Source organism: Leptonychotes weddellii, chromosome 3 (genome assembly GCF_054177405.1).
Source record: "Leptonychotes weddellii isolate Sample4059 chromosome 3, ASM5417740v2, whole genome shotgun sequence".
Classification (NCBI taxonomy): Eukaryota; Metazoa; Chordata; class Mammalia; order Carnivora; family Phocidae; genus Leptonychotes; species Leptonychotes weddellii.
The window spans coordinates 150163902-150190732 of record NC_138371.1 but is presented as its reverse complement, the minus strand read 5'-3'; the positions used below and the strand labels follow the sequence as shown (position 1 = coordinate 150190732).

The following is a 26831-nucleotide window of genomic DNA, read 5'->3' as shown; positions in this document are numbered from 1 at the left end:
ATGGAGAAATATCACTAAGCTCTGAGTCAGATAGATGGTATCAAATCACATTTTTATACCAAGAGACAGGTATTTATACACATATAGTACAATAAACTTAAATTTCCTTTTCCAATTAAGATTTTTAAAATACATAACCATTAAAGCAATTAATATTGACGCTACTCTTTTTATAAACAAAATATGTGGGAAGCCTGTTATGAATAATAAAGGTTACCCGTTGAACTAAAACTAAGGGAAAAAACTAACATTTACAAGACTAATAGTACAAAACAGTAGTTATTTGTAGTCAAAGTGTTCATTTCCCTTCCATGGTACCTACCATCATATCTAACTACAAATTTTAACTGAAGACACAAGATTTAAATATTGCATATACATTAGCTGGTTGCCAAGCAGAACATAATTTACTAAATTTGAAGAGAAAAATGTAACTGCTTTCCCACTCACCGACCCACTTCTGAGTGGTTATCTACTTCTATTCTTCAGCAGATGAAACGAAAGAAGGAAAAGAAGCAAGAAACCATTTCAAAATGGAGGATTAGTGATTTCCCAGACTCAAAAGTAACTCAGCTCAAGGTATGTATTTTCTGTATTTTCTATTTTTAAAGTTGAACATGATACTTTAAATAAGTAAACTATTTCTTAGTTTTATTATCAAAATAAATTTTATACTTAAAATGAATTAAATCAGTATTCTATGAGAGCTTGATCATTTAACCAGGTTGAGGGCAGAAATTTACTATATTTAGTCTAATAAATATACTTATATGAATATTGGATTTCAAAAACTTAATTTTAGCAATTAAACAATTCAAGTGTCGTAATATTATGTACTGAGTATACTATCTGCCAATCCCTGTGTTAGGAACTGAAATAATAGACTGTAACACAGTCTTCCCTCAAAGTATAAAGTCCACTTTATAAATTCAGGTATTTAAGAATTCTGCAACATGTTAAAAAAAAATCATACTTAGATTTTTGGTCTTCTAATTCCTTACCATTCCCCCAAATAAGATATATTTGCATTCTTTTGTGTCTCGAATCACATTGTTCCAGGTGCCCAGAATATTTCTTCTAACCCTTATTCCTGCTTAAAGACACTCAAATGGAAGTCCTTTGCTCCAAAAGCAGAATTTATAGTTTCATTCTGCATGGTCCTACATCACTGTATGGACACATAGCATTTCTCATGCAAAAACATATTTAGCTTAAATATACTTATATAATTCTATATAGTCAGCAACTAGCATAATGACTGCAATACACCGTTATAAGTATACTAAATACTAGGATTTTTATTGTATCATATGATCACATAGTTCAATATCAGGAACAATTTACATTTTAAACAAAATAGTCACCCATTAACACTATCTGCCTTTCTTCACAATGCTACTTTAAATACACACACAGCTAGTATATGCAAAAAAACAATTTGGAAATGAAAAAACACTTACTGAAAAACGCCAGCATGAAAATCCCATCATTACCCACTCTGAGCTGGTCTGCATCACTAAAGTCATCTCTTTGTTGGCACTCTTCCTCCTGAATCTGTAAAACACGTAACATTAGAACAGCTCACTAAAAAACTAATTACACCTTTATTATTTAAGTATAAAGATAAGAATTTAAATAAAATCAGATATTCTCAATTTGTTGTACAGACAAATGATACAATGAGTACAATGTCTGACACACAGTAAATACTCAAAAACATTAGCAAGTATTAATTTTTCATGGGCACCCTTGAAAAGAGTAATTTTAAAAGAAAACACAAAAAAAGATAAAAAGTAAACATTAATGAAAATATATCAAGAAAGATGTGACTGACACATTTGCATTGAACAGTAAAGAGGAATTTTCATAATCAGTGGTGGAATCTAAACTGGTATGATCTCTATGGCTGGCAATTTGGAAATATTTATCAAAAATAAAAATGTACAACCCACAACTATATGGTCACTTAATCTTCGACAAAGTAGGAAAGAATATCCAGTGGGAAAAAGACAGTCTCTTTAACAAATGGTATTGGGAAAACTGGACAGCAACATGCAAAAGAATGAAACTGGATCACTTTCTTACACCACACACAAAAATAAATTCAAAATGGATTAAAGACCTATATGTGAGACAGGGAAGCATTAAAATCCTAACACAGGAAATAACCTCCTTAACATCAACCATAGCAACTTTTTACTATGTGTCTCCTGAGGCAAGGGAAACAAAAGCAAAAATAAATTACTGGGATTTCATCAAAATAAAAAGCTTCTGCACAGTGAGGCAAACGATCAAAAAACTAAAAGGCAACCTATGGAACAGGAAAAGATATTTGCAAATGACATATCTGATAAAGGGTTAGTATCCAAAACATATAAAGAACTTGTAAAACTCATCATCCCAAAACTGAATAATGCAATTTACAAATGGGCAGAGGATATGAATAGACAGTTTTTCAAAGAAGACATCCAGAGGGTCAACTGACACATGAAAAGATGCCCAACATCACTCATCATCAGGGAAATGCAAATGAAAACTACAATAGGGCGCCTGGGTGGCTCAGTCGTTAAGCGTCTGCCTCCGGCCCAGGTCATGATCCCAGGGTCCTGGGATCAAGTCCCACATCAGGCTCCCTGCTCTGCGGGAAGCCTGCTTCTCCCTCTCCCACTCCCCCTGCTTGTGTTCCTGCTCTCGCTATGTTTCTCTCTGTCAAATAAATAAATAAAATCTTAAAAAAAAAAGAAAACTACAATAAAATATCACCTCACACCTGTCAGAATGGCTAAAATCAACAACACAAGATACAACAGGTGCTAGCAAGGAACCCTCTTGCAATGTTCGTGGGAATGGAAACTGGTGCCGCCACTCTGGAAAACAGTATGGAAGAAGGTTCCTCAAAATGTTAAAAATAAAACTACCCTACAACCCAGTAACTGCACTACTAGGTATTTACGAAAAGAATACAACAATACTAATTCAAAAGGGATACATGCACCTCAATGTTTATAGCAGCATTATCTACAATAGCCAAATTATGGAAATAGCCCAAGTGTCCATCAATCAATGAATGGATAAAGAAGATGTGGTGTATATCTACAGTGAAATATTACTCAGCCATAAAAAAGAATGAAATCTTGCCATTTGCAATGACGTGGATGAAGCTAGAGAGTATTATGCTAAGCAAATAAGTAAAAGACAAATACCATATGATTTCACTCATATGTGGAATTTAAGAAACAAAACAAACGATCATAGGGGGAAAAAAAGGGGGGGGGGTCAAACCAAGAAACAGACTCTTAATTACAGAGAACAAACTGATGGTTACCAGAGGGGAAGGGGGTTAAAAAGATGATGGGGATTAAGGAGTGCACTTGTGAAGAGCACCAGGTTTTGTATATAAATGTTGAATTACTAAAGAGTACACCTAAAACTAATACTACAGTGTATGTTAACTGGAATTTAAATAAAAACTTTGAAAAAAGAAAAAAAATGTACACAGCCAACAATTCCAGCTCTTGAAATATATTGTACAAATATACAATATATTCCCACTTAAAAGAAATGATGTATTAAAGATAATTCACTGCAGCAATGTTTTTTGGGTTTATTTGTTTGCTTTTTTAGAGAGAGGGAGAGGGAGAGAATCTTAAGCAGGCTCCACGCCTAGCACACAACCCGACACAGGACTTGATAGCACGACCCTGAGATCATGACCTGAGCCGAAATCAAGAGTCAGACACTTAGCTGACTAAGCCACCCAGGTGCCCTGCAGCAATAATAATAATAAGAGCAAAATATTAGACACAATCTAAATGCCCATCAATAGTGGGCTCTCTAGTCAGGAGGTAATTCTCCATGAGTCCTTCATGTTTCTTCTACACATCTTCTAGGTAGAGGCACTGGCTGCCCTTCTTCCTTATATTGCAGACAGCTTTGGAAGAGATAGTGTCTCTCCCCAGAGCAGAGATTAGTGACCAATAGAAAATAAGACGTTCGGGGCGCCTGGGTGGCTCAGTCGGTTAAGCATCTGCCTTTGCTCAGGACATGATCCCAGGGTCCTGGATCAAGCCCTGCATCCTGGCTCCTTGCTCAGTGGGGAGCCTGCTTCTCCCTCTCCCTCTGCCCCTCCACCGTTCTTGCATGCACGCTCTCTCTCAAATTAATTAATTAATTAAATCTTTAGAGAAAAAAGAAAATACTGGGTTCACTAAATCTAGGGTTCCACACTGTGTGTGGAAACATTACTTGGCCCTCTTTGTGTTTCTCAGTGGGAACTGAGGCTCAGGAGACTGGTCAAGAAAATGCTAATACATTCATGGTAGTCTCCCTATGTACATTGCCAAAAGAAAAAGATTTTCAAAACCATATTGCTCATTATTTAGGCAAAAAGATCCCTAAAACTCTGCAATCACATATTGTAAGCAACCCTCTTACAGAAAATACAGTGATTGGCAATAACTAAATATATATTAATAAAATTTTGTATAATTTCAAGTTAATTCAAGAAATAAACACTAAAGCCCAATGTGAGCCCCTCCAAACCACTGTCAACATGAGGGCAAGAATATAAATATTTCATATTCTTTTTTGAACATCAGTCCAGAGATTTTATCATATGACATCATTTTTAAGAAGACAGGAAACATATGCACAAAGATGTCCTTTACAACATCAACAATGGAAAACACAGACACATAATCACATCTGAAAATAATCCAACTGTTCACTAGGGAGGAAGAGCCACTAAATTATAATATATTGATTCCATGGAATTTCACTAAACCATTAAAGGAGAAACATTTATATAAAATGCTTAAAAATAAAAGATAATAGCTCTATAATAATTCCAACTACATTAATTTATAAATCCTAAAAGTGGTAAAAGACACCAAAATATTTTAAAATAAGAAACTATAAGAAAACAAGTGTGGTATTTTCTTCTTCCTAATTTCTTACATTGCTAATTTTTAAAAAGCTTTCATCAACTTAATAAACTGTAATCTATTAAATACCAAATATGTACCAGGTAATAGAAAGATGCTAGAAATGCAAACACAGAGTCCTTATCCTGGAGTTGCTCACAATTTATAAAGTCCTAGTTTTTATGTCAAAAGACAAATTACTGACAAACTTTAAAACAAGGTACAGGGGCGCCTGGGTGGCTCAGTCGGTTGGGCTACCGACTCCTTGGGTCTAGGCTCAGGTCATGATCTCAGGATCCTGGGATTGAGCCCCAGGTGGTGGGCTATGCGCTCAGAGGGGAGTCTGCTTGAAGATTCTCTCCCTCTGCCCCTCCCCCCACTCCAGCACAAGCTCACAGTAGCACACACACTTTAATAAATAAATCTTTTCAAAAAAGGAGTTAGTTTCTATAAGTCCATTTAATCATCCCATAATTTACATGCAATCCTGCACATTAGAAATAGGAAATAGTAGAAAACAGTATTGTTTCCAAGTCTCCTGGCTACTACCTATATTCTCCCAATGAGCGTGGATTTAAGACAATGGACTCTGAGAAACAAACTGAGGGTTCTAGAGGGGAGGGGGGTGGGAGGATGGGTTAGCCTGGTGATGGGTATTAAAGAAGGCACGTATTGAATGGAGCACTGGGTGTTATACGCAAACAATGAATCATGGAACACTACATCAAAAATAAATAAATAAATAGGGGAAAAAAAGAAATAAGCTTTCACCTCACCCAGTTGAAATTCATTTATAACTGAATACATACTCAAATGCTAATCAGACCAGTTTTCTATCTGAATCAGGTATAGAAACCCATACTCAATCATCTTTTGTAGAAGAAAGGGTGCTGGAGCCCTGGGTTAGAAACTGATGAATTTAAAAGAGTCTTTACAAGGACCTAAGTAAGTCTCTTCTGTTTAATTATATTTTGCTTTATGAAATTTTCCACAATCTTCACAAACTGGAGTTACAATGATATCAGAAGCAGTTGAAAACGGAAAACTTTTCCTTATGAACATGTTCCAATTCAGACTGGGATCATATTACTTTCTAAAAACAAGACACTGGAAATGATGACAATGAAAGGTTGGAATAGAAAACACTTCAGAGTTTTCTCTCCAAAAGAGAGAAAATTTTTTTGCAGAGAGCAAGACAATGCTTGCTTCTTTCTCTTCAGAGTTAAGGACCTTTGTCATTTCCAAGGTCTCTAGGGAGACATTCCCTGAGGAAAGGAGTTATGCCCTTCTCATTCACAGAGAGTGCATGCATGTATATAATGCACGTATAACCATGTACGTGCTAAGCAACCTAGAATTGATTTTGATAAACTCCACACTACAGATCTATGCTCCTTCTCTATGATTCTCTCCTCTAAGTATCAAAAATCCTTATTGACTGAGCTGTATTTTATGCCACTGTATTAACAAAGACTTACTTTCACCCTCTGAAGGAAATGGCATAAATAATAAATTTGAGGCTTACTGTCTTTACTTATGTGCCCAAAGCTATTTATGTTGACATTTAACTCTGTGTGTGTTGGAGTATGGGAGCGGGAACAGGCATGGAAAGGGATGGACTGATGAAAAAAATCCATCCAGGAAAAAACACTCGCCTATCAGATAATCTATTTGTTGGGCTCTAGCCTGATGGCCAAAGAAGAATGCTGTACCTAGAATCAGTTTTCTCTCCCTTTGTCCCTCACCTAATCCTAGCTTTCTGTGTAAAGTGATTTTTGGTGTCTTTTCTTAAACAACATGGGATGAACCTAGGAAGCTGAAATGATATCTCTAAAGTCTGAAGCAAGAAAAAAAGCCAACAAACTCTAGCCCTGCTTGCAGCCATACTAAAATGTAAATAACGGGGCACCTGGGTGGCTCAGTCAGTTAAGCGTCTGCCTTCCACTCAGGTCATGATCTCAGGGTCCTGGGATCAACCCCCTGTCGGGCTCTCTGCTCAGCGGGGAGTCTGCTTCTCTCTCTCTTCCTCTGTGGTCTCTCGCTCTCACTCTCTCTCAAGTAAATAAATAAAATCTTTTAAAATAAATAAATAAAATGTAAATAACTTCCACCTTTTATCTGACTGTAGAATAGCATACATGCTTCTCGTTGATTCTTCACTCCTGAGACAGTCACTCCTTTTACCAGAACAAGAAGTAATGTACATGTGTATCACTGACTCTTACTGAGACAGGAAGAGAAGACAGAAAGGACAGGTATCATTCAAAAATTCTAGGGTGGGATGTGTAAAAGGGGACATACACACAAAATGAATTGACAAACATAATTTAAAAACTTGTAACTTATTTCTCTGTGCTTTTTAACCTACACTGAGTTCATTCATGGAGTCACTAGACTGGCTCTGCTAATATATACAAATGAGTAGGGAAAAAGATAATTTATGATTATAATTATGGATCACAGAATCTAAACTATATGAGGAGGGAAAGGAGGACATCAACAGAGAAGAGGTCTATGGGGTGGAGTATCTAGAGTGAGGAAGTCAGGGGATGGGGGTGAAAGCACATGAGAGGAGAAAATCAAGACTTAGGAAATGTACTGGTAAAGACAAGGACCAGGAGTCCCACAAATTACGATGGGCTACACAGGAAAATTGGTAGAAACAGAAATAAATAGAAACAGAAACAGAAATGAGGAGGTAAAGGAATGGATAGGAGAGTGCCAATTTCACCAAAAAATGATGACCCACCTAAGAAGTAGTAGAGAAGATACTAAAAAACAGTCTATGTGCACACTCTGAAACTCAGACCTATTTTTGACATTACTAAAAACGATATTCTCAAAAGAGAGCAACCAGCCTGCCTTACCCTCTGAGCTGTCTCTGCGGCTGCGGCTGCCATTGCAGCAGCCTTGGCCTTCTCAGCTTCATCGTACGTAGGAAGGGAGGTAGCGACGCTGTAGGGAGGTGGCACAAGATAAAACTCACTGTAAACTTCTGTATCTGAAGAAAGGGATTAAAAAAGGATAACCATTAAAACAAACTATTTAATAAAAGTTTTACAGCCAAAACCATAATTTAATAATTTACAACAGGCCACTAAAGACTGTTACTGCTTTTTGTAGTCCTATTTTATAAGCTATGTAACATATAAATTACTACTACAACCGTATATGTTAGTTTAGCCCCATATTTATTATAAAGGGAAAAGACTGATAAATATCACCTAAAGGCTGATATACAAAATAAAAATACCAAGAATGAAATTCTAAACATCTGTGTACAAGGGGAGTGAGAAACTCACCACATATGAGCATCCTCTGTACCTATGGCTATGCTCAAAGAATTTAATTTTCTTGCTCATAATCTCACAGCCAAAAAGTAGAAATATCAGGAATAATAAACCTTATATAGTTCTAACCATTTAATATGCTACTTCTATATACATTAATCCTAGCAACTCTGAGGTTCAGAGAAGTAATTTGCCCAGTATTGCACAACCAGTAAGTAGCAGAACCCAGGGATTTCCTGATTCCCAGTATCTGCTCTGGTAACATGTGAGGTTCATTTTTCTACACATCAGTTTTAAGAAACTGCCCGAATCTCTTCAGCAAACTCAGTATTTCTCTTTGCTAAAAAAAAAAAAAAAAAAAAAAAAAACACAACTGATGATTTTTAGCTCTTTTTTACTCTTGTCCCTCTCTTCCCATTTTTTTTCCCCGTATCTACCTAGTTTTTTAGATTTTCTTTTTTTTTTTTTTAAAGATTTTATTTATTTATTTGAGAGAGAGAGTGAGAGAGAGAAAGAGCACAAGAGGGAGGAGCGGGAGAGGGAGAAGCAGACTCCCTGCTGAGCAGGGAGCCCGATGCGGGACTCGATCCCGGGACTCCAGGATCATGACCTGAGCCGAAGGCAGTCGCTTAACCAACTGAGCCACCCAGGTGCCCAGATTTTCTTTTTATGAAGAATTTCTCCCTCCCCAACTTTTAAACTATTTTTGAAATATGATCTCCAGAAATGTAACACAATAATAAGTACAGAATGCTAATTAAAAAAAAAAAAAACCTGCATCACTTATCACCAACTTGAGTGGTACAAGTAAAATGACACATACAGGTCAATAAACTGATTAGACTTATGCTAGAATCATTGCCATGAAAAACAGGTAGGTTCTCTCAGTAGTCCATACTATAATGTTTGACGTCAGTTCTGTGATTTCCTCATTTTACCTATAGTTTTTGTACATTTTCTCCATCAGAATTTCTTACATTTCCAACATGAAAATACATTTCACTCTAGCAATATTTTTCCTATTGTATTTTAATGGATATTGATTTTAAAATAAGCTTTTTTAATGCTGTCAATAAGACCTAAGTATCTGAAGCTGGGCAATTTTTAATCCAATGCTAGTAGCAGTGTAATACTGAACATTATCCACCAAAAAGGCACAGGAGTCATATATTCTTAGAAATGACTTATTATTCAGATGAAAAACATGACACAGAGTCAAGTAAATAGATTTCCTTAGGTCTGAAGACTAGAATAGAAGAAAAATTTAAGTGAAAGCAATGGTTATGAATTTTAAGGCACTAACATTAAAATTAGAAATTTAAAAACTGGAACAATGACATACATTATCCAAGAAGAGAGATCTTTTACATTAACAACAGATATGTGAGTTTTCGAAAAGTTCTAACTCCCACGACAGACAAAAATATCCTATCCGATAACAGATGAAAGTTGGGAAGGAGCACTATTTTGCTACTGCTTTAATTTTCACTGGTTAATTTTACTTATTTTCTGTCTACCCTTTAAGGCAGCGGTTCTCAACCAGAAAATTTAACGTCTGAGGAGCTCCAGTCCCAGCTCCGGTAAGTTGTGTGACCGCAAGCAAACCACTTAAGCACTTTATGAAGCTCTACTTTCTCATCCATAAAACTGACCCAGCAAATCTATCACTTGCTATTATATGACAGAATTTAAGAGTATTCAAGAGGACTCTGTAAACTGTAAGGCATTATACAAATGTCAACTATTATTATTGATGCTAGATCTATAAAACCAGTAAGAAAGTGACCTACTGAAAAACATAATCACAGAAAACTGGTACTGCCAATGCTTCAAATACAACACTAAGAGGCTGAAGAAAAATAATATCAATGGTTTTCATTAAAGAGACACAAACTCCTAGAACTACTTAGTTCTTGTGCTCAATTACAGTCATTTTATTACAGATGTAAAAATAAAAATTTGAAACCAGGAATCACATAGATTATAAGAATAACTGAACACCTAGGTAGCAGGCTCCACTTGTCTTACAACTGAAAATTATCTAACCTTTAAAAATGGCATGCTCCATTATCAAAACTATTCTAGGGGTACCTGGGTGGCTCAGATGGTTAAGCATTTGCCTTCAGCTCGGTCATGATCTCCAGGTCCTGAACTCCAGGTCCTGGGATCAAGCCCCATGTCAGGCTCCCAGCTCAGCAGGCAGTCTGCTTCTCCCCCTCCCTCTGTCTCTCCCCCTGCTTGTGCTCTCTCTCTCAAATGAATAAATAAAATCTTTAAAAAAAAAAAAAAAACTATTCTAAAGCACAGAAAAATGAGAAGCTTCCCAATTCACGCTATGTTGTTTCCACAAAATTTATACTAAAACCATACGGATAGTACATAAAGATCCCACTAATAAAACTATAAAACTTCTAAAAAAAAAAAAAATTAACAAATCTAAATCCAGAAGAGATTAGAACACAGTGACAATTTATTCTAGGAATACAGAAGCTGATTGGCTTAGCACTGGGCGTTATACGCTAACAATGAATCATGGAACACTACATCAAAAACTAATGATGGAATGTATGGTGATTAACATAACATCATAAAATTTAAAAAAAGGAAAAAAAGAAATCTATTAATAACATATTTAATTACATCAAAAATTACAGGAGAAAAAACATGTAATTTTGTGATAAGGTCCCAAAAAGATGACTTCAAGGTTTCTGGCCTCCTGGAGCCATTTACTGAAATGAAGAGTGACAAAGGAAAAGGTCTGGTGATGGGGGAGAAAAGGCAGCAGACAGCTGTGACAGTGCTGAAACTTAACTCTATTCTTTGAAACTCTTCCTATCAAGAGGATGAGACTAATTCCTCAATTGTCCTGAATGAAGACTAAACTTAGCGATTGACTTCTAACAAACCAAATGTGGCAGATGTGACACTGTGTGATTTCTGAAGCAGTGCAATAACAGGTGATATAGCTTCTATCTGGCTTTCAGAATGCTTGTTCTTGGAACCCAGCCTCCATTCAGTGAGGAAGCACAGGCCACAATAAGAGGCCACATATAGGTGTTCTGGCCAACAGTCCCAGCTGAGGCCCTAGTTGAAGCCTGCATCAGCTGCCAAATATGTTAATAAGGAAGGCGTCAAGGTGACTCGAGCTCCAGATCACCGAAAGACGATAATCACATGAGATCCTGGGAGAAAAGTGCATAATTGAGTCTAGCCTACCGCAAAAACCATAAGAACTAATAACAATGTTTGCTATTGTACTCCATTTGGCTTGTTACACAGCAGTGGCAATGGTGGCCACAACAAAAAATTACAATTTCAATCTTAGCATTCCATCATTCAAACACAAGCATCAGCAAAACAACTAATTTTCTTTCTTCAAGACTATCATCAAATAGATTTTTTTTTTTTTTTAATCTAGGGTAGCAAATTCACTGAACTATATTCTGGAAACTTACGGAATAACGAAGAAAATTTAGCCCATAATAAATTCTAGCAAGCACTAATCCAGCTATTTAATCCAAAGACAAATAAAACTACTATAAATCAATATAAAAACTGTCAAACAGTCCGTCAAACTGGGCACTAAAAAAGCATATTGATCAAATAAACATTATATGCAAATAAAAGGAGTAAGCATTTGCTAATTTATTAGTGAGAACACCTTCATAAAGAAGATGATTTTCAGTAACTGCATAATACTGTAAATGAAAATAGTAAATGGTTTGGTCTTTTTACACAACCCATATGGTCTAGATAAAATCTGTAGAGGCAGAAATGGTAACCAGAGAAAGCTGGCAAGGGTTTAAGAGAATAATGATAAGGGGCGCCTGGGTGGCTCAGTTGGTTAAGCGACTGCCTTCGGCTCAGGTCATGATCCTGGAGTCCCGGGATCGAGTCCCGCATCGGGCTCCCTGCTCGGCAGGGGGTCTGCTTCTCCCTCTGCCCTCTTCCCTCTCATGCTCTCTGTCTCTCATTCTCTCTCTCACAAATAAATAAAATCTTAAAAAAAAAAAAAAAAAGAGAATAATGATACTAATTACAGAATAACAAATAAAGATGAAATACTCTAGTGAAGGGTTTTTTAATATTAAAACATTTTTTATAACAGATTTAAAAAATGTTTCAAAATGAATATATAAAATATTTAGAGGTTATTTATAATAGTACACAAAAACATATTCTAAATGTTTTTTTAATTATATAATGATTAACTTCAAGAAACAAGTGCTGGTGAGGATGTGGAGAAAAAGGAACCCTCATGCACTGCTGGTGGGAATGCAAACTAGTGCAGCCACTCTGGAAAACAATATAGAGGTTAAAAAAATTAAAAATAGAACTACCCTGGGGTGCCTGGGTGGCTCAGTCTATTAAGCACCTGCCTTTGGCTCAGGTCACGATCCCAGGTTCTTGGGATCGAGCCTCGCATCGGGCTCCCTGCTCAGTGGGGAATCTGCTTCTCCCTCTACCTCTGCTGCTTCCTCTGCTTGTACTCTTTCTCTCTCTCTCTTTCAAATAAATAAATAAATAAAATCTTAAAAAAAAAAAAATAGAACTACCCAATCCAGTAATCACACTGCTGGGTATTTACCCAAAGAATATGAAAACATTAATTCAAAAGGATATATACACCCCTGTATTTATTATAACATTATTTACAATAGCCAAATTATGGAAGCAGCCCTAGTGTCCATCGATAGATGAGTGGATAAAGAAGATACAATACACACACACACACACACACACACACACAATGGAATATTACTCAGCTTTTTAAAAAAGAATGAAATCTTGCCATTTGCAACAAGATGGGTGGAGCTAGACTGCACAATGTTAAGCAAAATAAGTTGGCCAGAGAAAGACAAGATACCAGAGAATTTCACTCATATGTGGAATTTAAGAAACAAAACAAAGGAAAGAAAACACAGAGACAAAAAAAAACAGATTAACCATAGAGAACAAACAGATGGTTAGCAGAGGGGATGTGAGTAGAGGGATGAATGAAATAGGAAGGGGATGAAGAGTACACTTATTATGATGAGCACTGAGTAAAATACAGAACTTTTAAATCACTATATTGTATACCTGAAACTAATACAACACTGTATGATAACTATATATACTGGAATAAAAGTAAAAACTAAAAAGTAAATTATATGATGATTAACTTAGCAGTACTGGGAAAATATAAATTGTGACCAAAGAAATAGATAAGGGTAGTTCTTTAGAATGACCTGAGAGGATAAAATGAATAGTAGGAAGCAGGAAACACTGCCTTGTGTCCAGGAATTATTACCATGTATATATGGTTATATTATGTAGACCCTTCACCTCCGTTCACACATACCACATTCCCACTCACACTCAGCATTAATAACACCTTGTTTTATAGCTATGTAGGTAGATATACACAAACACAAATATATACGTATATATAGATACATATACCACATAGGCATATATCTATAGATAAATGTGTATCTATATATACACATAAATTCGTATACATATACACACATTTATTTATTTCTTCCAAAAGGAATATGCCACTCCACTGGAAACAGATTCTAGTAAGCATAAGAAAGTTTACACTTTTAATTTTTTTGAAAACAATAGGAGTAAATATTTTATAAACTATCCTTTGGAAAACCTTTTTGTAACAAAAATCATAAAACCAGAAAGCCTTTAAGAGACTCTATAATTAAATAAAACCATACTGGTTTAAAAAAAAAAAACTGAGTCACTAAAAATATTACTAGTTATTTCATACTAAAAATAATACCTGAAGTTGTAGGTACTTCCACAGTAATACTACTATAAGGTGGAGGAGAAGAGTCCGTTTCAAGTACCGATGCTGAAGGGGCAGTCTGAACGCTCTGCGGTGCTGGGTTTGAAGTTGATGGTTGCTCTACAGCAGATGACTCTGAATTATCTTCTTCATTGTGAAGCTAAGAGAACGAAAAAGAAATATTAATGTCATTCTGATTATTATTTTTAAAATTTTTAAGCAAATTTTTAAAGATTTTTTCAGGCAAAGGATCACCTTTTAGTTAAAAACAAAGTAAAATAACACTTAAAAAGATGCACAAAATTTGTAAGAGACTGAAGCAGTCATTAAGAAATTCAGATTTTGGTAGTTTCTTTACAATAAAAAATGAAGTTCAAATTAAGAATTTATAAAGAAAAACATCATGACTATAAATAGATTCAAATTCATTCAATCCTACAGTAAATACTGACTACCATGTATTAATCACTGTGTACTACAAAGAAAAGCATCTAATAATTAAACCACAATACCATTTCTATTACACTAGTATCTAAAATAATTGAAAATGTAACCTGAATTAATAAAATGAAATAATAATAAACATTCCAAAAATGTAGAATACTCTAAGGAGGTTTTCTCAAGTCCAAAATTTTGGAGTTACTTATAAAGCAAGATGAATCAATGTGTATATAAAATCCTGGAAGATGTTCTTCAACACAACAAATTTATTGAAAGCTCAGGAAGTGCAAGATAATAGGTCGGATCTGCAATCATTTAACTCATTTAATCCTCACAAAAAATCTATAAAATAGAGAATGTTATCCCCATTTGACAGATAAAATGGAGGGGGGGGGGGACAAGCTTGAAAGTGTAGACACCTAAAGTAACTTGCCAGACATCAAAACAGCTAGGAAGGGTCAGACCAAGAATCAAACCTAAGTGACAGGGCTATATAGACTTCCTACTTCATTTATAAGTAATCTTTTAAATGCTCATTTGTTAGGAGGTGATAATAACTACATGTAGGCAAGCTAACTGTAGGTCAACCAAAAGCATCAATACTCTAAAAAGTGACTCATCAAAAAGGTACTTAGATATATTTGGAGAAGAGTTATTAAATTTTTTTAAGACATTTTTAAATCCACTAGAATCCTCGTTTGAAGAAACACTACAGGCCTTCAACATTATTCAATTTTCACATCTTAATTATTCTTGTACTTTAAGAAAGTCAATGTTAAAAATAATCCCCCAAATAAATTTTGTCACAGAGCAAATCTGTACACACACAAATCTGAGTTTTGTGATGTAGTGAGAAAAAAAAAAAAGAGCATGCAAATTCTTGCTCCGCCTTTTAGGAGCTTTGATAAACCCCTGTGCCTCAGTGTCTCTAAGTTCTAAATGCAGCCAAAATCCTCACAGAATTGTAAAATGATATTTGGAAAGCATCTAGCATTAACACCTAGCACACAGAAAGCATTTAATAAATACTAGTTTCCTCCTTCTTCCCCGTTAGTTTAATAGACTTTATTTCATGGCCTGAAATAATTTGGTGCTATCAGTCCAATAAGTGGTCATTCATTTGCCTCTAAAAACATGCAAAGTAAAATTTACTTCACTGCTGTTTGCCTGTGTCTTGGTAAGTGATCACCCTAGCACAATACTTCTGTGAGTTCATAAATTATATTTTATCAGAACTGGCATAAACATACCTAAAATCATTTCTCAAGTTAATAAGACAGGGTTTTTTCCCATAGCACCAAGGTTTAGGTAATAAAATTCACTCACAGAAACTGAATTGTAAGGTTAAACAATCATAAAGTGAATTTTCTATGAGCTTTGTATTTACCTGCAGCAGTTTTCTAAGTTGGCACTACATGACCACCCTCCTGACTAGCTACACTCTGCCTCAGCATCACCAAGCATCTTCCATGTCTCATGTTACAAAGTACCCAGGAGAATTCCTAACTTAGTCATCTTTGATCATACTTCAAAGAGCAAAAATGTCAGATGAGCAAGTTAAGGCAAATAAAAGTAAAGTATAGATATATACTTAGCATTATCAACTAAACAATTAACAGTGATGGTATCAAAAAAAGGAAACTACTGTTCCATCTCTTAGCCTTAATGCTGCAAATGTGGATGAACTGTACTAAAGAAAAAGATCCTGTATGACAAAATAGCTCTCCTCTGGTTCCTCACAAGAAATAGTCCCTACCATATCAAATACATAAATGTGCTCCCCAGAATGACCAACTCATTTTTAAAACCTTCAAAATGTATTCAGGGGCGCCTGGGTGGCTCAGTCGGTTAAGTGGCTGACTCTTGATTTCAGCTCAGGTCATGATCTTGGGGTCCTGGGATCGAGCTTCCCCCTGCCCCAATTGGGCTCAGCAGGGAGTCTGCTTGAGGATTCTCTCTCTCTTCCTCTGCACCCTCCCCTTGCTCGCAAGCTCCCTTTCTCTCTAAAATAAATAAATCTTTTTAAAAAAATGTATTCAAATAACTGCAATAAAAAGAGTAATTACAGAGGGGCACCTGGGTGGCTCAGTCAGTTAAGCGTCTGCCTTCAGCTCAGGTCGTGATCCTGGGTTCCTGGGATCAAGCCCTGCTATGGGCTCCCTGCTCAGCAGGGAGTCTGCTTCTCCCTCTCCCTCTGACCCTGCTCCTGCTCTCTCTCTCTCTCTCGCAAATAAATAAAATCTTTAAAAACAAACAAAAAAGAGTAACTACAGATACTTTTACATATGATCTCAGAAGTAAAGCTTTGGTACTTGTAAAACACACCCTAAATTATTTCAACTGCCCTACCTCACACTTCACAGTTTTATTTTTACAAAATTATAATACACAGTGAACATTTGCCATGTATCAGCAGTAAAACCCAATAACTCAGTCAATAATCTCTACCCACTGTAGCAGAGAACTTCCAAAAGTCAACTTTTTAATTTTGATATCTTTGGTGCCTCTATAAAATAACCTACTTTGGTTGCCTTTCAACTAAATTCATTCAAAAGTTCAAATCAAACTACATGTCCATCAAATTAAACAATGCCCTCTGTGGAAATTTTTCCTTAATCATGCTGCGCAATGGTTCTATTTTACATTCTTTCAGGATTATCATAAATAGCAAAAAAAGGGGGGGCAGAGATAAATGGGGTGGGAACTACATATATACAATAATGAACGTGGCTCTGTGTCTTGTCCACACATCACCTCAAAAATTATCTCCCTAGCTTGTTCTATTTTTGAGCCTCCTGGAAAAAACATGGGCAACAGCACATGAAAACTAAAATATGTCTTTACTATAGTAACCAGGGTGACGAAAAGTTGCATATAGAGCCACCATTTTTTAGCCTGAAGGATAAAAGGATGACAAGAGGGCTGGCTGTCTTAAATCTATCTGTAGTTCGTCTTTGCTTGATGCATATCGATTACTTTTAATGGTAAGAAAACCATAAGCATTATGATTAACTCTGGCTGGAAGTCCAGCCTTCCCATGTATAAACTACAGTTTCGTTTCCTTTAATTGTCAGCTCTCCTTTGCTGTAGCACTTCATTCTATCTTAAGATGATAAAAGATTAATAACTGTAAGCTTTGCTTTTGAGAAGCCAGAGACCTCACTAAATGTTTTCTAGGGCGCCTGAGTGGCTCAGTCGTTAAGCGTCTGCCTTCGGCTCGGGTCATGATCCCGGGGTCCTGGGATCGAGTCCCGCATCGGGCTCCTTGCTCGGCGGGAGGCCTGCTTCTCCCTCTCCCACTCCCCCTGCTTGTGTTCCTGCTCTCACTATCTCTCTCTCTGTCAAATAAATAAATAAAATCTTTAAAAAAAAAAAAATGTTTTCTAAAAACACCCAAATGAGAATGTATGGATGTACTATAAAGTGTTGTTCAACGAGCAGTGTTTGAAAAAAAAAAATTGTAAGTTGTTAAAAAAAAAAAAAGGTATGTGAAGAGCTAATGTATTTTGTATACTGCCATATTCTGACTACATTTAGTACCAGAAAACAAAACTGGGAAGAACAGTTCTAGTTGCAAGGAGTTAAATTTTAACTAAATAAAAGACCTTTAAAATTTTAATTAGATCTTTTTTTTTTCATTAGATCTTTTAAATTATTAGAACACTAGATTTTCTGTAGGGCAACAAATACCTTCAGGCAGATTTTAGATGGCAAGGCTGCTGTATAACTAGGATGACCATTACAGCTGTTTTTCCCAGGACAGTCCTACTTTACACCTATTATTTCAGGGCACCACTCAATTTAGCATTTTCTCCACCCCTTTCATTCTCAAGAAAATTGAATGGTCAGCCTACATATAATGGGATTTTTGCCCTTTGTATGGTATTAATAGATAACAAGGGCTCCTTTAAACTCTAAGATGATAAGGCTCTAGCGAAAACCTACGGTAGTCTCTATCATTCTATGTTGGCTTATTTAACACCTAAATTAGAGGAAAAAACAGATTAGAGTTGCAATAAAATCAACTGGTAGAGTCAATCTACCCATTTTAATCACCCAAGAAGAAAGTGAGCTATCTTATCTATGCTGCTAGGGAAAGGTAACAGCAGGAGCTAAGAAATCCCTGCAGAGAGCCCCAGTGATCTAAACCAATATGCTCAGAAGATAGGTTCCCACAAAGCACTGCTGCTTGGCAAATGAAGCTAGATTTTCTACCAATAAAACTAAATTACAGCAGTCTTCCTAATGTACATAAACATACTATTAAGTAAATTAACAGAACTGCCTTAGTTTTAGGGATATTTCTACTAAAACTTCACTGTCTCTGGACATTTTTTCACAAATGAAAGCTAGCTTATGATAAAGCAAAAATATAAACAATTAGGGAAGACTGTATAAGCAACAAATGAATATTAATTAAAAAAAAAACTGTGAGTTGGCAATCATGCCTAGTTTTCAGTTTCTTCTCTTTAAAGTACAGAATTCTGGTTTGGCTTTATATTTCATATTATAAATATATTTCTGCAAGTAAAACCTTTCTTCTTAGTATGAAAGAATATCATTATTTCATGGTGCTCCACAAAAAGTACCATGAGCTCCAGATGCTCCATCACCTGAACAAGTCTGCAAAACAACTGTTTAAAACCAAGTGTCATCAGATATTTTATCAAGGCACAACTAAACTGTCTTTTAAATAAATAAGGGTTGTTTCATTGTAAAATTGCTATTGTCTGCTCACAACATATCAACTGAAAAAAACACACACACACAAAAGAGTATATACTGTGTAAATGAATGTTTAAAATAGTGAGAGATGTTATTTGTGTAATACATATATGCAATCAAAATTTCTGGAAAGATAAGCAAGAAACAGGAAAGAGCTGTAGGTGGGGAGAGAGACTTCATCGTTCTCTACTACTTGAATTTTTCACACTAAACATAATTTGAAATTTCTAATTTTTAATAAACCCAAAATGCAAAAAAATGAAATCTCTAGTTTCTGGCTTGGTGTATCTCAGAAGCAATGAGGTAATAAGGGTAAGCATTGTATTCTATGATAAAAAGCTTTCTCGGGCGCCTGGGTGGCTCAGTTGGTTAAGCGACTGCCTTCGGCTCAGGTCATGATCCTGGAGTCCCAGGATCAGGTCCCGCATCGGGCTCCCTGCTCGGCGGGGAGTCTGCTTCTCCCTCTGACCCTCCTCCCTCTCATGCTCTCTGTCTCTCATTCTCTCTCTCTCAAATAAATAAATAAAATCTTTAAAAAAAAAAAAAAAGCTTTCTCCAACTTAAATTTTACATAATATCATTACAATAGCTCCCTGGGCAATTTTCTATTAATAGCAATTTTCTATTAAAAATAACACAACCAGGGACGCCTGGGTGGCTCAGTCAGTTAAGCGTCTGCCTTCAGCTCAGGTCATGATCCCAGGGTCCTGGGATCGAGTCCCACATCGGGCTCCCTGCTCCGCGGGGAGCCTGCTTCTCCCTCTGCCTCTGTCTCTCTCTCTCTGTCTCTCATGAATAAATAAACAAAATCTTTAGGAGAAAAAAAAAGAAAAATAACACAACCTGGAATTATAGTCAAAAAATATACATTTGAAAGAATGTAATACAGAATCCGTATCTGTTTTTTTAAGGAAAAATAAGGAGAGGGATAATTAATGGGACAACAGAATGATTAAAGAACAGAAGACAAAATTTATCCTGCCAGACTAGACTGCTTCTCTGAGCTTCAGACCTATACATCCACTTGTTAATATTAATTCATATATATGTTCAATTATTTCTCTTCCATACCACACATTCCATGCCTAGTTAACCTGTACACATCATTCAGAAGTCAGATTAAAATCAAGTTCTCACAGAAGCTTTTCCTGTCTCCCAAAAGTAGATTAGGACTCTAGTGAGCTAAATGAAGGGGGGAAATCGGAGGGGGAGATGAACATGAGAGACTATGGACTCTGAGAAGCGAACTGAGGGTTTTAGAGAGGAGTGGGGTGAAGGGATGGGCTAGCCCAGTGATGGGTATTAAGGAGAGCACGTATTACATGGAGCACTGGGTGTTATACACAAACAATGAATCATGGAACACTACATCAAAAAAAAAAAAAAAGATTAGTAGGACTCTGATGTAATCTTAAAGCACCCTATTCTTCAGAGTACCTATCACAGCAACTATTATTTATGTAATCATTCATTTACAATCTGTTTTCCCAGCTGCATAAGAGTTTTAAAAAAAGTGGAGGATCTGTCTTGTTGAACACTATCAAAATAAAATAATAAAAAAAAAAGAAATGCAAGATATGTCCAGTCAAATAGTGTAAAATGGAAGCCCTGAGAGAGAATAACCTTGCTAACCTATGTACTTTGAAGTCTTTAAGAGCTAGTTACTAATTAACTAAGACTAAGGACAAAAAGTTGGAGCATATTTACAACCCAAAGACCAGCAAAGAATAAAGAAGCTAAACAGATGGGATAAAGATTTTATAAATTTCTATTTTCAAAAGCACTCACCCTCCGGTTAAATTCCTTTTTATATGCTAAAGTTGCAATGTAAATATACTAGACACTAAGATTCCCTCTTTAATATGAAGGGTTATTTTTTTTTTAAGATTTTATTTATTTATTTGACAGAGAGCACAAGTAGGCAGAGTGACAGGCAGAGGGAGAGGGAGAAGCAGGCTCCCCGCTGAGCAGGGAGCCTGACGCGGAGCTCAATCCCAGGACCCTGGGACCATGACCTGAGCCAAAGGCAGACACCTAACCGACTGAGCCACCCAGGCGCTCCAATTTGAAGGGTCCTATAGGGTACCCTCATTAGTTGCATTCATAGCTCTTTAATTAATACAAATGTGTGACCTAATTCTTAAATTGTTATAAGATTTTTTTCAAAATTCTATTTAGCTTACACAGATCTTACCTAATATGTACTTATTACAAATGTGTCCTACAAGTCTATCTCCTTATCAATACGTCATTATGATCTTAACACAGACTATTAACAGCTTGCTTGATCTCATAGTCCTCAAAAAAAAGGGGGGGTACAGAAGGAGAGAAAAATACTTGAGTGTGCTGGATTGGTGCGTTCTCATTACTTTCTTTCATCTCAGGAATCATTTCTATAATTTGTTACTTTCTTTCATCTAAGGATGTCTGTCTTCAGGGCACTGCTTGTCAACCTTCACATACCTTCTCAAAGTCTCCTATCTAACAATCTAGCTCACTTCAATTTAGTATGAAAAGACCATAATATATGCCATAAATGTCTATACAGTTCATCAGAAGAAGATGTTCAGCCTCATATTTGCAGTTTTATACCAAAATATGTTACATGTAACAATATTTTAGGTTTGCTTTATAAAGGTTGCTTTTTTCAATGTCTGGCCACTAACTTGAGTTTCTGTCTCTATAGTATCTTGACTTCCTCAATGCAAGTAGCTTTTTGAGATCTGTTAGTGATTATACTGTGGTCTTAAGCATTTAGGGTATCTGTGGTAGACATGTGATTGTCTTTCTAAAATCTCTTCCATCCCTCTTTCATTACAGATTCACAGTAATTTAGGTAGGATGGAACCTACCCCACTCAAGGACCAGACCCTGACTGACTAGACTACATCAGTCATCAGTCAGGATGATTCTCTCCTTTGGCAAGCAACTGCTTCCCAACCAGCATGGACTTCCTGCTGGGCAGGGTGCCTGCGGCAAGGGTGGGCAATAAGATAACCTAAGATGATCCACTTAAAGTATACCCAAAGCTGTTGTAAATGGTGGGGGGAGAATTGATGACTAGAAAAAAACAGATGCAGTTGGGAGAAAGAGGAGACCCTCTTCTCCTTCCTTAACACAGCTGAGGAAACACCCATAGCACTTTTTATTATTCGTCTAAAGCAACACAGATAATAATTCCTGAGACAAATCCGCCTTCCATTAAATTATGCTGAGGGTTCTAGAGGGGAGGGGGTGGGGGGATGGGTTAGCCTGGTGATGGGTATTTAAGAGGGCACATATTGAATGGAGCACTGGGTATTATACACAAACAATCATGGAACACTACATCAATCAATTATGCTTTTTTTTTTTTTAAGATTTTATTTATTTATTTGACAGAGAAAGAGATAGTGAGAGCAGGAACACAAGCAGGGGAGTGTGAGAGGGAGAAGCAGGCTTCCCGCTGAGCAGGGAGCCCGATGTGGGGCTCGATCCCAGAACCCTGGGATCATGACCTGAGCCGAAGGCAGACGCTTAACGACTGAGCCACCCAGGTGCCCCAATCAATTATGCTTTCTTAGAAACAAAGATGCAGAGCAATTCCAGCATTTAAGATTTCCTTAAGTGTTGGGGTGCCTGGGTGGCTCAGTCAGTTGAGCAGCTGCCTTTGGCTCCGGCCATGATCCCGGAGTCCTGGGATCAAGCCCCGCATCAGGCTCCCTGCTCAGCGGGAAGCCTGCTTCTCCCTCTTCCGCTCCCCCTGCTTGTGTTCCCTCTCTCGCTGTCTCTCTGTGTCAAATAAATAAATAAAATCTTTAAAAAAAAGTTTGCCATCTAAACTAAATGATAATTGTGAATAATTTTAAAATGAACATGGGAGTGCAGACATCTTAGAGATCTTAATTTCAGTACTTTTGAATATATGCCCACAAGTCAAGACTGCTGGTTCATATGATAGTTCTACTTTTAATTCTTTGAAGAATCTCCATACTGTTTTCCACAGTGGCTGCATAATAATAAAATAATATAAGTAAATATAAAATATAAATATAAATAATAAAATAGTAAGATCTTTAAAAAAAGATTTCCTTAAGTGTCTTAGGGATCATAATTTAGAAACTCCAATGGAGAAGGTAGTCCTATGCATTTTTAAAAAGCATGAAAAAAATTTTAATGTTTTAATTGATGAAACTATTCAAACCCTCGGTTTTCAAAATATTCCAATGGTCTGATTTTTACAAGCTAACATACTAGTATTCTATCTAACATAGGCATTGATAATATAATGATAATATATTGCCATTGATAATATAATGGTAACTTGTAGTGAAATGTTTTATTCCTGTTTCCTTAATCAAATTAAATAAGAACACACTAATAGATTTTCTGATTTGCACGCACCAAAATAAGTCAGCAAATGTGGTATCTGGTAAAGTTTAAAAAGCAAAACTGGCTAAGGAGTATGCTTTATAATAAAGAACTGAGATCTCAGACATTAAAATAAAAACATCGGGGCGCCTGGGTGGCTCAGTCGTTAAGCGTCTGCCTTCGGCTCAGGTCATGATCCCCAGGGTCCTGGGATCGAGCCCCGCATCGGGCTCCCTGCTCCGCAGGAAGCCTGCTTCTCCCTCTCCCACTCCCCCTGCTTGTGTTCCCTCTCTCGCTGTGTCTCTCTCTGTCAAAATAAATAAATAAAATCTTTAAAAAAAAATAAAAACATCAAGATACATGTCATCAGACATGAAATAAGCCCTTTTGGCAATCAGAATCTGAACATCAAGAGCTTTTAAAAGCAAAACTATTTAGGCACAAAAATGAAAAACAAGAGCTAGTAAATTCTAATTGCAACTATTTCCTTCCAGGAAACTACCTCTTGCAAGTTTGTACTGTGCTTCATGATGCCCTGAGGACTTAGAGACCCTTGGGAACCTCTAATTAGATTTGGGAATGTTTCTACCTTCCCAATCAGATTATAACTTTCTGAAATTTAGGAAGTATGCTTTATTCATCCTGGTATCTCCTAAAACAGTTACCCGAGTTTAGAGCTTCCAATAGACTTCACATAAAATACACTGTCTTCCATGCCTCCCAAAGTTTTTCTTCTACCAAAATGGGGTAGGGAGCCTAGTCAACTAATGGATGCACACTGACCATCTCAAGATCAAGAATCATCCTCATTTATTTCTACATTTTCCTTAGTGCTTTATACATAGTGGAAACCTGAAATATTTATTAAATCATTTATTTAATCATTCAACTTTATGGGCACTCACCATAACTTAATAAGCAAATGTTGGGCCCAAAAGCTTACTAAATCAAACCATGTTTAAAAAAAAAAAAAATCACTGAAATTATACATCCTAAACAAGAAAATAAATTCCAACTCCACACACCCAAGTCTTTAGAACAACTACACTAGAGACAGCCCTTCTTACCACAGCTAGATAAGATAGCCAACAACTGGGGCGCCTGGGTGGCTCAGTCGGTTAAGCGGCTGCCTTCGGCTCAGGTCATGATCCCAGGGTCCTGGGATCGAGTCCCGCATCGGGCTCCCTGCTCAGTAGGGAGCCTGCTTCTCCCTCTCCCTCTGCCTGCCTCTCTGCCTACTTGTACTCTCTCTCTCTAATAAATAAATAAAAATCTTTAAAAAAAAATTTAAAAAAGATAGCCAACAACAAAGTAAGTCACAAAAATCACAAGCAGCTATCCTCTCCCACAACAAAATCAGTGAGTTAGCAAAGCTAAGGTCACTGAGGTCACTGAATTAGAGATAAACTACCTGAGACTCTGCATACACTGATAGAAGCAGCATCAGTGACTTAGATCACTGATCTAAGTGATCTATTTATTCATCAAAAAATAATTTACTACAAAAGAATATAGGTACAAAACCAAAAATAGGTCATAAAGAGGGTGATCTTTTGATAAAGGTTAGTAGAAATGAAAACTCTAGGAAAACAAGCTTTATTGGACAAAATAAGTAAAACAGTATTACATGAGGCATATAAATTATTAATAAAAAAAGAAAATATTCCTAATAAAGAGCAAAAACTGTTAGAAAGGATGGAGTTGGGACTCAAACTAATTAAGAGTATGAATTCACTCAACTACCTTGAAGAGCAGTTTGGCAACTCCTAGTAAGGCTGAAGGTGTGTAGGATGCAATAATTCTACTTCCAGATATCAACACTAGAAAACTCTCACACTTGGGACATTAAGATACATGTACAAGAATGCTCACAGCAGTACTATTTGTAATAGCAAGATGAAAACAGCTGTCTGCCAGTAGAAAATGAGTATTATTCCATGATTTTATAACACAATTCAATATTTTAAATTGATAAATCAGATCTGTATGAATCATCCTAGACCAATCTTTAAAATATGCTAAATGAATAAAGCAAACTGGGAAAGTATAAAACAGCAAAATACCATAATAAATACATTTTCACATAATCTAAAACTAAAGTATTTTATGTAGTAAAAACATTCACAAAAATTATATAAATCAACTTCAAGATAGCGTACAAGGGGGTGCCTGGGAGGCCCAGACGTTAAGCGTCTGCCTTCGGCTCAGGTCATGATCCCAGGCCCTGGGATCGATCCCCGCATCGGGCTCCCTGCTCAGCAGGAAGACTGCTTCTCCCTCTCCATTCCCCCTGCTTGTATTCCCTCTCTCACAGTGTGTCTCTCTGTCAAATAAATAAAATCTTAAAAAAAAAAAAAAAAAAAAGCGTATGAGGAAGAAGGGAGGGGCATGAATGTAAGGCTTTAAAATTATCTTTCTTTTAAAAAAAGGAAAGGAAAAGAATATTCAAAACCTGAAACACATATGGCAAAATGCTATTATCTCCATTTGCCACTATCTCCACAGTTGATATAAAACTATCTTTTACATTATTTTCTGTACTTTTCTTTATATTTGAAATGTTTCATAATTTTAATGTTTACATTTTTAAAAAAAAGTTGAGCTAGCCGTCTTCCATGTATAAAGTATTTACAACACCCATGACTCCTTGAAAAAAAAAATTACTTCATAATGAAAACCTGGCAATCAGAAATGAATCAAAGAAAAAGAAAAGATATGGTGGCTAGCACTGAATCCTGTTAAATACAGAACTAATGTTAAATATAGAGCTAAAGACTAAATAGCTGCTGGCAACCAGAAAGGAAACACACACCCTGAAAAAGTAAAAATATCCGCAACATAAAAATCAGGAAATGGGGAAAAGAGATGAGAGAAAGTAATCACTGACCTCATCTATCACAGCAGGGATTTACTCTCTAATATCAAAAATTATATTTTAATTTTAAATTAAATTTTAAATTAAAACATACCGTTTTTTAAATTACCAAGTTCTTACTGGTTTTTGTATTTTTTATTTTAGTGAAATCTTACATAACCTAATAGGCTCTGTGTTAAAGAAACCTTTATCTAGAATTTAACAGTTCTTTAAGATGTTTTTCCTTGGTATTAAATTCAAACAAAATCATATTTCTTGTTTTCATTTTTTAAAACAGCATAAATAGCATTATCCTGTTTTTATAACATTCTTCCTTTCTATTAGCACAAATGAAATTATGTTAGGTGCTAACCTATTTCTGGTTGGTAAGTTATGAATGCCTAGATTGCTTCTTTCCTTGTATTTATACTGCCTGTATTTTTAAAAATAAGTATATATCACTT

At 36.1% G+C, this 26831-nt stretch overlaps 1 protein-coding gene across 1 annotated transcript in view; it reads right to left on the bottom strand.

Annotated features, from left to right (window-relative positions):
• The window catches only part of NDFIP2 (Nedd4 family interacting protein 2), a 66659-nt gene that overhangs the window by 20352 nt on the left and 19476 nt on the right, over positions 1-26831 (bottom strand). The window contains 3 exon segments of the mRNA XM_006735673.3: positions 1461-1554; positions 7790-7923; positions 13992-14157. Of these exon segments, the coding sequence (XP_006735736.2) occupies positions 1461-1554; positions 7790-7923; positions 13992-14157 (394 nt within the window).